Genomic DNA, 16,901 nt, shown 5'->3' on the forward strand with positions numbered 1-16,901 from the left:
GAACTCTGAAGAACTGGTCCCCACTGACTTCAGTTGATTTGGAGAAGGCTGCTATAGAGTTGTGCTGGCAACCTCCCTGTGTGTTATATGGACAAACTTCACCTGTGTTTCAACTGGCATGAGGGGGAGGAGATGATGACAGAATTTTCATTTTTGGGTGAACTATTCCTTTAAGAAGTGATTTAAAAGAAGTCACTGATTCTGCTAGCCTTATCACCTCAGGCAAGTTGTTCCAAAGCTGAGGGGCCCTGATGGAAAAAGCGTGGCCACCTTTAGTTTTAAGTCTCGACTTTGGAACAGCCGGAAGGGCCCCACCTGAGGATCTAAGGCTACGGACTGGCTCATATGGGGTCAACATATCTGTTATGTAGCTTGGAACCAGACCCAAACGTGCTTTAAAAGTGATCAGTAAAATCTTAAAATCGATTCTAAAATGAACAGGGAGCCAATGGAGAGAAGCCAGGATTGGGGTGATATGATGTCGTTTGTTAGAACCAGTAAGAAGCCTAGCTGCTGCGTTCTGAACTATTTGGAGGCGAGAGAGTGACTTTTGGTTGATGCCAGAAAGAAGTAGTCGAGTCGTGAGAAGATTAGGGCGTGGATTACTTTTTCCAGGTCTCTGTGTGATAGTATTGGTTGGATTCTGGAGATGGTTCTCAGCTGAAGCAGGACTGGACATTTTTTTTAATCGAATCGAATCGAAGTTTAGGTCAGTGTCAAATAGTACTCCCAAGTTTCTGGCAACGGGCTTCACATTTGTGGACAGAGGACCAAAGCCACTCTCAATATGACTGATAGAATTTGTGGGACTGAACAATATGATTTCTGAGTTATTGAGCTGAAGAAAATTCTGTGCCATCCAACAGTTGATGCCATTGAGGCCATCTACAACAGCAGCTAGGGTCACCAGGTCTCAGGGGAAGGTATATCTGTGTGTCGCCTGCGGAGCAATGAAAAGAGACATTGTGTCAGATTATGTCAGATTGTGATACAGATTGAGAATAAAACTGGACCTAAAATAGAACCTTGCGGTGCACCACAGGTAATGTGAGTTGTAGAAGATGAGTAGTTACCTATGGTGACCTCGAAGGTTCTTTCTAAAAGGTAGGAATAAAACCAACCAAGTGCAGTGTCCTTGATGCCAACCCCGGTGTTCAGGCGGTCGATTAAAATGGCGTGATCTACTGTGTCAAAGGCTGCACTTAGGTCTAAAAGAATTAAAATTGCACTTTTCCCCCGTCAGCTGCTAAAAGGAGGTCATTGGTTACCTTGAGGAGGGCAGTTTCTGTACTATGTAAAGCTCTAAAACCAGACTGAAATTTCTCAAAGATGTTATTATGATACATAAAAGCTAAAAGCTGGGTTGATACCACTTTCTCTAAAACCTTTGATAAAAATGGAAGTTTAGAAATGGGCCTAAAGTTGTTAAGAACAGAGGGATCAAGGTTAGGTTTCTTTAAAAGAGGTTGGTCCGCAGCATGTTTAAAAACAGAAGGAAAAATGCCTTTCTCCAACAAGCTATTAATAATTGATAAAATACTAGGCCCAACTGTGTCAATAACCTCTTTAAGAAATTTGGTGGGGTAGTCTAGTCTAAACCTTTAATTCTGGTACGCATAGCATCGCCCTATGCGGCAAACTCCACCCAGGTTACAGCAAATGCTAAGAATTATTTGCAACTACCATTTGGCTCAGTTCTCTTACACACACACACACACACACTCCCGACTGACCTTAAAAATCTAGAGAAACTGAAGTGCTGCTCGGGTCTTATTTGTAGAATTAATATCTGCAGGAGCTTTTTAGAAATCAGCCTCAATTGTAAGTATGGAGTCACTCAAAATAAAGTTTTGAGTGACTCCATTCTCCATGACCCTGATGGAGACCATAGTGGTCAGAATGCATTGCTTTTAATCTTGCCATGTCCTAATAAAGGCTTTTATATTTTATGTTAATAGCAGTGGGCTTTGAACTTTCTTTTGAGTGACTTGCAGAGGACAATATAGACGTTCTACAAGGTACAGCCTTTTCTTCAGTTGAAGTACAGTTTAAAAATATGTTTCAGTGACATGAAAGAATACCCAACCTTATGGCCATTACTCATTCATTCGAGAGGGGATCAGTAAAATCCATCTTTTAGCCGGTAATCTTGCTAAAACTACTCTCAGCAGGTTCTCTGTCCTCCTTTCATGGTTCCTGTTTGCCCACGCAGTGAGGCGGGCTGCTGTGTGAACATGACTTGCAGGCATGTCCGTAATATCCGGTGGCGGGGGGTAAATCGGCGTGCTATATCAACGTCCCCGCACACTAAGTCCCCCTTCGAGCCTTAAATTCTCATTAATTAGATGAATGCATATCCAGCGTGGTTTCGTCCCCCCAGCTAGCGCTGACTCCATGCTGCTGGTACCACAACATGACAGTTGACAGACTGGCCGCTGTGTGTGTGTGTGTATATGTGTGTATTTAGTCTTAATTTTTTCTTTTTTTCTTAAACCAAGTGAAGAATTCTGCCAATAGGGTGAATACAGCAGTTCACTCCACTGTATCAAAAAATAACATGATTCAAGAAAATTCTGGAAACTACTCAATTTATATTGGAAGCAAGTGAAATTATTTCACCACATTTTGTACTTATTTTAGGAAAAATAAGGCTCAATACTAGATTAAATGACTTATTTAGATGGATATTTTTGCAATGTAGGCACAGCTCTTAGCCTTCTCAGGTAAAAGCGAGTCAGTAAGACGTTCATCCCTCAACACCAGCTCCTCTGAGGCCGACTGCAGCAGATTGGAGTTTCAGTTATACAAGCGTATCTCAGCAGCAGAGCTGCTGGAGGCAGAAATAATCTTACTTGAGTTAAACCTCAATGGGTGGAGCCAAAGATCCAGCTTTTTGGAGCGCAGGTTAGCTAACTGGCAAACTTAAATGATGAAGAAGGAACTCTGGTCAAAATATTTATACCAATGACTATCTTACCAAGGTAGCTATAGGCTAGAATGGCTAGTTTGAACTTGGAAGGTCAGCTACGCTAACTAGCTAACCAACAACTTTCAGTTAGTAGCAAGAACAGTAGACTTCATAATATTAGCTTCCTCCTCTCTTACCCCTTGGCTTCGCTGGGCTTCAGTCTAATGGTGGGCTACTTAGCCAGAACACTTTGGTAATTTGGCTCTGCCCATTGAGGTTTAACTCAACCAGTGAGATTATTTTTGCCTCCAGAGCTGTTCTGCCTCTGAGAAATGTTTGTAATCTGTGCTCATGCAACTGTTCATCAGTTTGGGATGTGGACAGGACAAAGCCTTAGGAGCCAGCCAACTGGAACTGAGCATGGTGAGAAAGAGCGGTTCAACATTTTGCCCTACCTAAATTATGGTTAACTCACAACTGACAACTGAGGCCAAAGTCCTCCAAGTCGTCTGCCTCTGACAGCTGCAGGTAGAGAGAGAACGTAATGGGAAGTGAGCGGAGAGCAGAGGAGGAGAATGGGAGGAGTGGATGCTAATCTGTTCGCATTATTCTTTACAATCCGTAGTAAAACTTCAGTTTGCCTTGTGATTGGTATTATTAGTGAGGTGCTGGGAACCCCACACCTGGCAGCTCTGGCTCATCCAGACAAACACGCACACTGCACCCTTTCTTGCCCAACACAAACATGACCTCTCACCTCTCCAATTAAGAGCTTGCTTCTCCTAGTTACTGCATGCTGTGGGGGGAGCCCGGCTGAATGTTGAGTGTGTGTGTGTGTGTGCTTGGATGTAAAGGGTCATCCCTGTCCATGTACTACAGTCAACGGGTCAGCGCTTCTCCTGGGTGAACTGGACTAAGGTCTGCTGCTCACTGACCTGAGGCCGCATCTCTGCACAGGACTGCGGGTGGTGCGCTGACCTCAGACCAGGGCTCGGCCAGAGAGGAGAAAATGCCGCGTAGATATGACCGAGGCTGCTAGTCAAACTGTGCTGCATCGAGTCAAGGGCCTGGGTTTAGAAATTCCTCAGCTTTAGTCCCTGCGGTCGGCTGTCAGCATTTCACCTTCAGGCATAGTCTACCGTGCTCTGGCAGACAGGTTTCATCCGCAATGTGGAATTTCATTGATATGTATTTCCAACATTATGTCTTCTTTTTTCACACAACTGATTCCCGCATCACAGAAAGGGCAATCTACCAGCATGTTAGCATTAGCATAATATGGAAATGCACGTTCCTAACATGCTGTTGTATATCAATAGTCAGCAGTAGCATGATTCTGTAGCGAGAATTCACAAGAGGCAATATCAATGCTTTGGCCTACCTGAAAGTATTTCTAAATAAAACTAAAATGATGAGATAGCAGTTTCCTATCCTTGAAGCTATTTACAAAGTTTGTGTGAGAGGGAAAAAGTGCACGTTAACAATGGAACTCTTGTAAGTGCTGAGCCAAATCCAATGCAACTACTCAACAGAGAGTGAGATGGCACATAAAAATTTGAGGACACTCACTCACTCTTTTTTGAGTAGTCGTATTGGATTTGATATTTAAATATCTCAGACTGACAAGAGATTCCTTGGCCTTGTGGTCACTGGGTTTCTTTTTCTGAGTGTTGATGCCTTTCTTGTTTGTTCTCAAGCGGCTTTCGCTACGGAAAGAGCCGTACCTGGCACCTTATTTCAGAGACTCCCCCTTTTTAGCTGGGCTGATCTGGGTGCCTCAAGTAAAAGCACTTCAACTTTTCAGAAAAGCACTGCCCTTTTCCTGTTAGAAATTATGGGCGAGATGTTACAGGCACAACCGCCTGCGTACTTTTTTTCTCACTGCACCAAGCAAGATGCAGAGCCCTCCTAGCCAGAATCATTTACAATGCCAATCTAATTTTAAATGTTTTGCCATCCATAAAACTATTACTGGTTTAGCTAATGAATGGCTAATGGTAAAACCAACTGTCCTTTGGCAACATGTTGTTGTTTTCAGCCTGGTTCTGCAACAGCAGCTTAGTTCAGCAACAGCACAAACCCTGAAGCGGTCCAGCTGAGCACAGTGCCAAATGCTCAGTCTGCGTGCCAGTATCCTGTCACTAGAAAGTGTGAGGCGGAACTTGTTTCAGAAAATGTATTTGTCACTGCACTTTATGGAAGTGCAAGGAAATTCATTGCTCAAATGTTCTCAGAATTACTTGCAGAACTTGTAAAATTAGGAGAGAAATGCAAATGATGTTCAAATTCATTGCTACACTGTAAAAAATAAAGCTGCATCTTACAGGGTATTTAGTATTTTTATTTTTTGATGTTTATTCTTTCTTTGCCTTCACCTGCTTCATGGTGGGATGGAGCCTATCCCAGCATGCAATGGGCAGAAGGCAGGGAGGCACCATATATCAAAAATATTATTTTCCTTAAATCAAGTGAAAGATTCTGTCAGTGGGATGAGATAATTCCGCTTATTCCAATGCACTTTCACTTGTTTCAGAATTTTTGAAACAAGGCAGAACAGGACAGATCACTCATCTGGTATCAAGAAAATAACACATGATTCAAGACATGTCTTGAAAATAGTTGATTTGCACTGGAAACATTATCTCACCACACTGGCAGTTTTTCATACTTATCTTGTGAAAATCAGGCTCAGTGCTACATGAAATGACTTGTTCAGACGGATATTGTTTTGCAGTGAAAGCACAACTCGCAGCCTTCCTGGGTAATAGCAATTCCATCAGGACTTCATCCCAGAACACCCGCCTCGGAGACCACCCGGGCAAAAAAAACAAAAACAACCTTAACTTCTCGGGGCAGCCGTATTGAAAAGAACAACGGGGAACATTTCAACTGTGCCGGGCTGCTTTTGTGTGTGAAAGGGAAAGTCCACCGCTGCCCCCTGGGGAGCCTGTTGTGAACAAGTGGAAAATGACAGGTTCCTCTCTGGTGTTCGCCAGCCAGCAAGGGCCTCTGTCCGGTCAGCTGGAAGAGAAGCGACGCGCGCCGGGTCCTGTACTGACCTGTTTACGACAGGGGATGGAGGGTGGGGTGGGGGGGGGGAGGGTAGTGGTTGGGGAGGGAAGGAAGGGGGGGGGGGGGGTAGTGGGAGCTCCGATCCCTGTCTGGTTGCCTCCACGGGTCAGTGCGTCTTACATGCGAGTGCACACCTGACACATCTTTTCCCTTCCTCTCTCCCTCTTTGCCTCCTGTTTTTCCCTCTCCTTCTTCCCCTCCCGCATTCCTCCTTTGCCTCCTTCCAAAGAGAATACTCAACCGAGACCCCCCACCGGTATCGCAGGCCTTGGGAAGAAAGTGTGTGGGTGTTTTTTGCGGCGCAGTAGTGGACCACTGTGCATGTCAAGTTCAATGGCCATCGAATCTCTAGTCTCTCCACTGTGAACTGTCCAATAAAGCAGAAATATTTGATTAGCACGTTTTGCTGTGATGACTGGCCTCGCAAAAGAACCTATCGCTGCCCACTTTGAACAGAGAGCCCGCTGCAATATCAATATCAATATTTACGACACAAACAGACTCCGCTCACGTCCCCCACCGTCGCAAGTCCTGTGTTTTGGCCATCCTGGCTCCCCTCCTGCATTATTCTCTTATTTTCTTTCCCGTGTTCCTCTGCCATTCGCCCCCTCACTGTCTCCCTCTCCCTCTAGGACGCCTTTGAAGTGCTGGCCGAGAGCTACGAGTTCAGCGAGATGGAGGGCCCGTGCCTGGCCTTCAGACGAGCCGCGTCCCTCCTGAAGAGCCTGCCCTGGGCGGTGCCGTGTCTGGAGGCCACTCAGGACCTTCCCTGCCTGGGGGAACGCACCAAGGCAGTCATGGAGGTAAAGGCCGGAGTCTGTCTCCACAACACTCTCAGCCAATCCAGGGGCAGCTATACTGCCTTTATCGTGTATTCAGAGTAGTGCTGTCACAAATTTTAAAGGTTCATTAAATAATCTATAATGTTTATTGACCTCTTTTGCTGACCAGTAGCAACTGCAACAACATTGATAGAATTCATCTCCTCCTATGCAAATCTCACCTCTCACCCCTCTGCCCAATTAGAGCAGAGATCCAACAGAAACATGTAGTGAAGAGGTAATATATCACCATGCAAAATACAGTAATAATAATACTGCTTTGTCATTTGCTTTTTTTTGGCTTGAGAACAAGGCTTATTAGCCTTTGGAGCTGGAATGTGTTGCGATGCCGGTCACTTTCTCGTAGCACCCTCCTCCATCATTGAGCAGTTGAAAATGCAATTAGGTGAGGGGGATTGGGAGTTATGAAGGTCTGAATGTTTTGAGAGTACCTGAATAAGTAGTCATTGAATCATTGGTATTGATCAATAACCCTAAAACACCCTACACATATATGCTATGGGGCAGTAAAATTATTACATATTTCCCCTTTAATACCTAAAAGTTCAGTCCTACTACAATACCACAACAAACAAAAAAAACACACCAAGCAATATCTTATTGCATTTGACTTGGACAGCTTTGCAGCAACCTTTGCACAGGGGTTTTGATGCAGTTTGGGTGCCAAGTCTTTTTATTGGCTCTGTAAGTGAAATAGTTCCATATTTGGCTCCTGGCACCAGTTTAGGTGGAGTGGGATTCAGTTCAAGACAGTGGACTGGTCAAGTTTTCCGCTGTTTGACTCCGTTGACTGCTGCAGTCCAGTGTCATGAACCAGACTGCTGCTCTGTCTAATCCTCCTTCTTCTTCTTTTAACTATTCCAATCTGCTCGAACATGCCCTCTGGAGGTGACACTGAAATGGAATTTTGAAGGTTTACAAAATTCATTATTGAATTCAATCTTTCGCAAGGCTATCAGTATTGAGTATTGAAATTCCGATTATCATGATAACACTAATTCAGATGTGTCCTGCGCACACACACTCGCAAAACATACCTCGTGCACATGACTCACACTCCCCGACAGGCGTCACGCAAAACATACCTCTCCTTTGGAACAAATGTCGTATCGGGTCACTTGGTAATCATCCCCTCACCTCCAGTCGTCCTCGGGGCGGAAATCATGGCAGGTTGTCAGGGAAAGTGTCAGGAAATGTTTACTTGGAGAGAACACAGAGCCCCTGTAGGAGAACAAGGTGAGCTCCGCCGCCCGACTCCCTGACACGCTAAACCTAAACACACACGCCGCGGGTCTCCGAGCGAGCCTCAAAATGTGTCAAATCTGTCAGAAGCGAGACAGATTCATTAAACAAAACAAAAGAAATGTCCTCGGGAGACTGAATCAGACTAGCTTGAGAATGACCTCTTCCCTCTTTCTTTTTTTTTTTTTTTTAACAAGATTCAGACATACACCCGCAGTGAGTGAGGGAGGTTTTTTTTTTTTTCTTCGCTGGGTTGTCTCTTTGTACAGATCGCAGCTCAAAACAAGAAAATGGCACGACGCGAAAAACAAAGTGAAACCAAACAGAGTAAAAACAAAACGCTTGATGTGCCCGTGAACATCGGAGTGACACTCTGTCAGCAGCCGCTGAATCGCTTGCTGCTGAGTGAACATCCAAAGGGGGGGAGAGATATAAAGCTACTGACTTGAAAGTTTGGGAGCACTGAGGCACTGTTAGGGATGAATAGTCAGTATGTGTATGTGTGTGTGTGTGTGGAGAGTTTGTGCATGCGAAGAAGTGTGTCTCCCCCCGAGCGGGGAGCGTGTTGGAGCATTATCCTTGCGTTTGAGGTTGGCCTTAGCTGGAGGGTTGAAAAGCAGAGGTGGACGGGTGGATGCATCATTGGGCAGTGAAGGCTCGCTTTAAACTGCGCTGTACTCACAGTCTCCGGCCTAAATTCATTCGCTCGCTGATACTGGGCGGCATCGCTTTGCGCGCACGCTGAATAAAAGCAGCTGATTTTATCGAACTACACACACACACACAATCCCGCACAGGCACGAAAAATACATATTCATACTCGACACTAACAAACTACCCACTTCCACAGTGAGCCTTGTAAGGCGGCTGATACTAACCAGATAACTGTGATGTTGTTTATCTTGCACACCGTCTTGCTGCCCCGATTTTTACGCCTGTTACATAATGAAGACAGTTAAAATGTGACCAGCAAATTAGTTGTGCTCTGCTGAGAGCGGCAGGCAATTAAATGTGGAACAAAGTCGTTTCGGAATAAACAATAGAAGCTGGGGGAAAACATTACCTTGAGCGTCTTATGAATGCCATAAAACCGGTATTAATCCCAGGTTTCACAACAACAAAGCCGTTATTTTCTTGAAAAGAAATGGAAATGAGGATATGAGAAGTGCTCCATTTAAGTGGAATCTATTTTCAAAATAAGCTGCAATTTCTGGGGCTATTTGTTAATTGCTGATATAACAGAAAGCGCCAATGCTGATGTTGTTTTCCTTCATAATCTCATCTGCTTTTATCTTTTGCAGGAGATCCTTCAATATGGCCGCTCGTTTGAAGTCGAGAAAACACTCTCTGATGAGCGGTATCAAACGCTGAAGGTCAGTGGATGAGAAGCGACGCCATCGTCGTCAATTTGTCGGCCTCTTTTGAAATGATTCGCTGAAAACGCTCTGTGCTGTCGCATTTGCATTCGCTGTCTGTAAGGACGTCGAGACTTTGAACGCTAACTCCTTTCCAAAAGAGCTCTCGTTTCATAGCATGTCCTCTTGATTCCGTCCTTACCTCCTTCCCCGCCAGCTGTTCACGAGCGTGTTCGGGATCGGACCGAAGACGGCTGACAGGTGGCACCGCAGAGGGCTTCGCTCCTTCACTGACATTCTGGCGGAGCCCAGCATCCAGCTAAACCGGATGCAGCGAACTGGTACATAAACACCTCACTATGTCTGCTTTTAGAACAAGCCACAGATCGAAAGAGTCTGCCTCCGAGAGCGTCAAACGCCTAATAGTTACATTCCTCCGGGGAGCCTGTCATTTGGGACTTTTTGTCCTTTTTTTTGTCCCGCCGCAGCCTCCTTATCCGAGGCGCTAGCTGTAACGTGTTTTCTCACCGAAAGTGTGATGAGATGTGATCAGCGGGGGGGCTTACCGCCAAAACACAATGGAAAAAGGCAGCGGGGGTGCTTGTAATAAAAATCAATGAATAGCGGCGGTGAAGGGCAAAGCTTGCCGCGGAATTCACACACAAGCTCTCGTCAATCAGCCGGGGCGGAGAGGCCCATCGAAGCCGAGACCATGAGAGGTCCGCGACTTTCCACGGGACAGTTATGATTTGTTTACCGCATAATTGCCGCATGCGGAGGGAGGGAGCTCCCGTTCATATTTCTGCGGGGAGTTGTCTTTTTCGCTAATTGTCTTTTGTCATAATGTTATTTTTCGTTTAATTACAGATCGAGCTTGGAGGAAGGTTTTTGGTGAGCTTGCCAAGGCAGTCGTCGCTTAATGGTGGTGTTAAAATAAAACAACGGTTCGGTGTGTGTGTGTGGTGATGATTCTCTGAGGTGATGCGTAGCTCAAGTCTGAAAAGAACGGATGAGCAAATACAGCAATATAGCAGCATCCGGACGTGTAGATAGCATTAACCCCTATTGTCAGTGACAGAAGAGAGAGTATTTAGAGTGTAACTGGGTAAACGGCTACAAGGAAAACACCGATGTGGACTTTTTCATTCATCTGCATCGTTTTTCCTGCACCTTCAGACCCGCCTGGGCTGCTGCTTGATGCTTATAGAATAGGCGGGAGATAGTGATTCACAGCATTATATCGCGGCGCTCGCAGGGTCCCGTTCAGTGTGAAACTCCATCCGGTAATGTATTACGCCGACAGACGTCTTCATCAGCCCAGTCATAATCCATCACTCCCAAACACTGCAGTGTCCACTCTGCGCAGGGGAATAGCATCTGTCTTCCTCTCGCACGGGGGGGGAGGAAACAAGAAATATGTTCAATGCCTGGCAGTGAGTGAAGTGAAGGTGTGGAACGATGTCTTTGTATTCTGTCGTCATGTAAAGTTTAAAGCAGCAGAAACATGAATTACCCCGTGTTTTGTTGTCATAAAGACGGAGCTATCAATAAAGATTTTGTAATTAACTGGTAGCGAGCTAGTCGTAGATCAATATGCAACTAAGGAAAAGCAGAATGAGAAAAAAAATAGCCGTATTTTCTTTTTAGACATTATTAATGCTTGTCTACGCAATGAGAGGAAATGACAATTCGACTACAAAGTGAGCCGTACGCAGTCTGCGAGATTGAGGACGGGCATCCATCATCATTTAGCTCAGTCCCGTCTGCGGCGGTAAGCCCCGGCGCGTCTCTCGGCGCGCGGCACACGCCTGATATCGGGGCCCCAGAACTGTGCTTCCATATCACATTTTACCTTAGCTTTAATTCACCCTGACTCCCCGCTTCCCCTGAGCAAATGGCTGTGATTGATGGCTGGCTCCCAGACTAATAGCCATGTGGTCTTTCTTTCCCCCCCCCCTCCCCGCAGGTTTTCTGCATTATGGAGACATCTCCAGGGCTGTCAGCAAAGCTGAGGCCCGGGCCCTGGGGAACATTATTGACGAAGCTGTCCGTGCCATCACGCCGGACGCCGCACTGGCAGTGACAGGTGGCTTTCGCAGGTACAAGGCTTGTCTCCTCTTCTCTCGTCTTGATACGGTAGTTGAAATAGAACAGCGCTTTCTATCTTCCGCTCTTTCTTTTTCTTTTTTTTTCTTTCTTTCAATAAATGCAGTTCCAATATTGTTCAAGGAACGTCTCGGGGGGGGGTGCTCCCAGAATCCCTTGCGGCCACTACTAGCATATAGGAGTACAGTATGCGTGTCTGTGCAGAGGCATTAGAGCTGAAGGTGCTGAAATACCTCCTGCATTTGCCGCATGTGTAAGTCAGCAGATAAAAAAACGAGGTAATTGGACGACGCGGCGGATCAGCACGGCCTCTTTGTTCTCGACCGCGCAGGACCGGGAACCCGTGCTCGGCGGGGGGCCACTGACGTGTCACAGTTGTCGCAATTACCTTAAGCAGCCCGAAATCCAGTAGGCTGTCAATCACGCGGGGCCGAGCGCTCCTTTTAAAAGCCGCCTACTGAGCGGGGGGGGGGGGGCTATTTTTCCTCGCCTCCCTCTGTCACCACCTCTTTGTGCTTTTTTTTTTTTTTTAATGTGCGGTGCTTTGTGCCTGAGTAAGCATGGAGCACTCCGCGCTGTGGTGTTGTAAAAATCTAGCCATAACCATCGGCGTGCGCGGTAAATAATTCAAAAGCAGTCTGGCGGGGAGGACGGGCGCTCGCTTCTCGACGGGGGTGACAGACCTGCCACTGCTTAGCCGACGGTCTTTAATAGTGCCTCGGCTGCAAAAAGTACATGTATTCAGGGGGAGTTCTGTCCTTTTTCCCTCTGAAAACCCTCCGGAATCTTCTGTTTCTGTCTTCTGTGTTGTAAAAAAAAATGAAGCCAGTTTGTCCTACTTTTGACACTCCTAAAATTGTTGTGACTTTGAGCTAAAGTCTAAAGGGGACTGGACTGCTGGTGTGTACTTCTTAATTTGTCACGGCGGTTATAGGTCCGTGTTTTTTTTTTTTTGGTTTTTTTTTCCCTGAGTGATGATGCTCTCAAAGGAGCGAAAGAGGCAAAAAAAAAAAAAAAAAAAAATCCCAACATTTTTAATCTTCAAAAAGGAGAAATGACAGCTGGAATGATATCTGATTATGTAAATAACGTCTCCTCGAGGGGGAAATGTGGTGAAAGCGATGAGGAAAGTGATTAGAGCATCATGGATAGTTAACATCAGGAGTGAAGGGGAGGAACTGCGGTAGATTTATGGGCCAGGAGGCTGCTGCAACGTGTAAAGGGGCCTTGTGAGAGAGGTTTTTATGTCTTCAAACTCGGGGAGATGAAGCACACGTTCATCTCATCTGATATTTGGTGCAAGCTCAGGGAGCATTACACGAAACCTAATTGGAATCACGCGGAGCTATAATTGAAGAACGATAACTTGTACATTATAAGTCCGTAAGTAAGTAATTTTTACCTTTATCTTGCTGAAAAGCAGATTCTCCAGACATGGTGTAGACGCAGCAGGCAGCCTTATAAGGCCTATTACACCAATATAGTTATATGCTCTCTAAGATGTCAACAGCACCACTAATAACCCACTAATGCTCCTCAGTGTGACATATTTGAAAATGCTCCTCCTAAACTCCTGTCAAAGCTCAATTTAATTACCTATAATTTCCAGCATGATTCAAAGTCCCTTATTAGCTTCGCGACTCATCTTTCCAGCTGATAGCCCTTGTCAAAAGTGGAAATATATACCCCTTTTTTTTTTTTTCTTTTTGCATATTCACAGATATAACACTCAGCTCTGGCAAATCTTTCATCTCTGGATATATATATATATATATGCGCACAAAGAGAGTAACTTGCCTCCCAAAGTTTCCCGAAATAAGCGGCCGCGCTCCGGCACGCCCCGAGCCGTCATCCACTTCGGAGGGAAGCAGCGTGGCGGGAGGATTTGTTTGACGCCGGTGACATTAGCCTTATTGAAAGGACAGCTGTGGAAGGCGGGTGACGAGTCTTAAAGCGGTTTGTTGGGGGGGAGGGGGGGGGGGATTAAAAATAGATTAGGCTGAAAATACAGCTCCTACCACCGCGGCGCGTGAAAGGCTCACGCCGTGTCATCGGAGCGGCGTGTTTATTTGGCCGTGTCCCCACTGTGGGTCTTATTTAACGTCAGATCGTCTGTAATGCGTCTCAAAGTGACACCGATGGAGGGTGGCAACGCCCAAATCAACGCATAAGGCTTGAAATGCATTGTTTCCCTCAGACAACAACCGAGATAAGTCATTGTTATCAGTAAATTTCAGCGTGTCATGATTGTTAAAACAGTGGTATACCAACTGTTTTATCGGCTATGTAGAAAAGCAAGATGTGTGATCATAAGGTTTGGCCCACTGCTGTATTATCACGATCGCCAGGGCTTTCATCTTTTCTTACCTGAATTCAATGAAAACAAGTAAGATACAAAGGAAGGTACAAGCCCTTCTCTGTCCAGCTACTTCTTACCCTCTGTGAACTCGAATCTATTCTTTGCGAAATTTCCAGCCGCAGCGACACTTTCCCCCGCGTCTGTATTATTCATACGTGTCACAAACTCGTAAATAGCCATGTATATTTCATAGCTTCTGTGCAAAAAAAAAAAAAAAAAAAAACGCTCAATAATTTACTGTTTTTCCTCACGCGATAGAGGTGCAAAACCCGCTAAATTCGCAACCAGGTGCAAGATTGGTAGATCCGCAGATTACGTTGGTGTCAAAGTTAGTGTTTCTTCCCCGGGCCGCGCGTCCCGCTGGGCGAGAGCGGATGCCTGTGACGCTGAGTAAAAAAAAACACCGTGTTGTGAAGGTGCACCATTAGAGTCGGAGAGAAGAAGAAGAAGAAAAAAGAAAAAAAAAAACCCCTCTTTGCTGGAGAGAAAGTGCCTGACATGCTGTCGTCTCTTTTTCCGCTGACTGGGGGTTGATTCAGAGGAAGTATCTGCACAGACCAGACACACACTAATGCTCCAGTGCAATCAGTAAGAAGCTAAAAAGTGTAATGCCGCGGTGTCTTCTCAAATAAGCTCAAGGAGCACCGATTTCCCGTGTCAGCCCCTCACGCTCCCACACACACACACACACACACACACACGCCCACGCACAGACACCTTGATAAAGTCATAGTGTTGTTCTGAGGTGATTGGAAGTAAACAGAATTTATGCTGATGATCTCTCTCCCCCTTTGGTTTTGCTATTCATGGCACACATTTATGCAGTGCACTCGAGTGCATTTTGCCAGCACAGCAGAGGCTAACAGTGAGATTCACTTAGCAACTTCACTGTGCTGTATGAGCTAGAAGTGTTGTGGAATCTCTGCTTTGCCAATTAAGACCAGTGGAAGGTTTTTTTTTTTGGGGGGGGGGGGGGGGGGGAGTTGCTCATTCAGCAGATGGGAATCTGTGGTGCATTTTCAAATAGCCCTGCCCTACCAGTCCGCTCATTATAGAGGTGTCTAGTTTTCACATAAGTGGACATAAAAAGGCTTACATCTGTACCACTGGGGGGAAAAACATAGGAGGAACGCTAGGTACCTTCGACTCCCACCAAGATACTTCCATTAGTATAGCTACTGGGAACACAGAGGAATTCACTACCTAATATGTTTCAGTGTTGACTGGCTTTGAATTGTATATGAATGTATTTTTTGCATTTTTTTTATATTAATGTGTATTGATGTAATTTAGTGTATATTAATGTCATTTAATGTTTATCATGTATGTGTTATGTACAGTCAGGTGTGGACCCCAGGAAGATTAGCTGATTGCCACGGCATCAGCTAATGGGGATCCTTAAATAAACAAATAAACAAATATACAGTCACACTTAAAAGTTACAGTGCAAATTACATGGCTGTGTGACACCTGCTGGGTGAACCTGCAAGCCAGACATTCAGCCTATTAATACCAAAGGCGGTTACATTCTCTCTGCTGCTAACGCTAACCATTATCATTAGCATGCCTTGCAGAGCTCTAAATGGCTGTTTTCTCATACTTCCTTGCCCCCCGAATTAGCCGCGGTGACCTTTTTTTGAAGTTTCCCCACAAGCCGTTCGTTCCCTCTCTCTCTCTCTCTCTCCGTTTAATGTTCGTCTCTTTTGCTCCCATCATTCATTTGGCGGAGGCAGCGAGGAAGAGATCAAACGCCGAGCCTCGCGGCAAACCGAGGCTTCTTTGGTGCTACATCGCCTGAAACATTTGTTCTTTTTTTTTTTTTTTTTTTTTTGCTTTGTTGTTGCGAGACGGGCGCCTAGGTGCGTGTGATTTCTGCCTATTGTTTATTAGAGAGTGTGTGTGTGTGTAGTGATCAGTCTGAAACAATGTCTGGCCTCTTGGCAGGTAGCAGCGGGGTTGGGTTAGAGCCACTTTGCTCGGGTTCTCAGGCGATGGCTGGCCCTCTTTGTGCGCTGCAGGATCACAGGCTGGCAGGGTGCAGCTCCAGTCCTTTGAGGGGCGACTCCAGCAGTCACCGGCCGCGTTCGCTCTCTCTTTGTGTAGGCGAAGAAGCCGAACAGTCAGTGCCATGCGAGGACGATTTAGCGGGCCCGTCGTTTCGCATCATCAGTCCACATCACGCCGTCTGAGTCATCCTCTGTGGACAGATGGTTTAAATCTGATTACACGGGTAAATACTTGGACATCCAGATCTCTATTACGGTTTGTTGACTTGTTGGCAGGTTGTTTCGTCCCTGTGGATTGCAAGTGGTCGGCCTGTAGGCTTATGCTTATTTGTCAGGGTGCTACCTTGAAGTCCAAAACAAAGCTAGGTGGGGAAAACCGGGAAGCGCTTCCCATTGCTCTGCTGACCGGTGATTTTTATATCAAAAATAACATATGGACATCACAAAAGCATGATTCTCCAAGGTGATTTTCTTGGCACCGTTTTCTTGCGGCCTTGCTTGAATGAAAGTCAATGAGCAGACCTCACATTCTCTCGAATACGTTTCAAAGCAGGAAACTTCATTAAAACGAGTCTGTGAATCCGTAGGTACTGCTTTATACACTAGTGGTTTCAGAGTGTTTTCTTTGATCATTTGGATTATCGAGATCTTCATAGGGAATATTGAATATTGAAGGCTGCTTCCTTTAAACTCACAACAACAGCCAGACAATATGGTAATGTCTGTGACAAAAACATACTTACTTTAAAATGTGTCATCCTCGGGGGAAAATACACTGCCAAGATACATTGTTCACCATGAGTCCAACAGTGAATGGATCTTACCTAACCTAAACCTAAAATCTTCACCACTGAACAATCAAACTCAGAGGTTAAATAATCTCCTCAGTGGGCTGATCCCAGTCGAAAGCTTTAACATGCCTGCTGTGTACATATTTTGAGCTTTTCAGTCTTTCTTTTCCTACTTGATAATCACTTGATAATCGCTTACAATACTGCATCTGTAACACTG

At 45.5% G+C, this 16,901-nt stretch overlaps 1 protein-coding gene across 2 annotated transcripts in view; it reads left to right on the plus strand.

Annotated features, from left to right (window-relative positions):
• The window catches only part of dntt (deoxynucleotidyltransferase, terminal), a 60,427-nt gene that overhangs the window by 12,193 nt on the left and 31,333 nt on the right, over window positions 1-16,901 (plus strand). For both annotated transcript variants that reach the window (XM_071522190.1, XM_071522192.1), the window contains exons 4-7: window positions 6,613-6,783; window positions 9,366-9,437; window positions 9,637-9,760; window positions 11,386-11,518. In XM_071522190.1, the coding sequence (XP_071378291.1) occupies window positions 6,613-6,783; window positions 9,366-9,437; window positions 9,637-9,760; window positions 11,386-11,518 (500 nt within the window). The remainder of the gene's footprint in view (window positions 1-6,612; window positions 6,784-9,365; window positions 9,438-9,636; window positions 9,761-11,385; window positions 11,519-16,901) is intronic.

The sequence above is a fragment of the Centroberyx affinis genome, unplaced genomic scaffold (genome assembly GCF_046629955.1).
Source record: "Centroberyx affinis isolate AG114_WGS23_722 - 3 ecotype Tasmania unplaced genomic scaffold, CSIRO-AGI_Caff_v1 ptg000965l_1, whole genome shotgun sequence".
Taxonomy (NCBI): Eukaryota; Metazoa; Chordata; class Actinopteri; order Beryciformes; family Berycidae; genus Centroberyx; species Centroberyx affinis.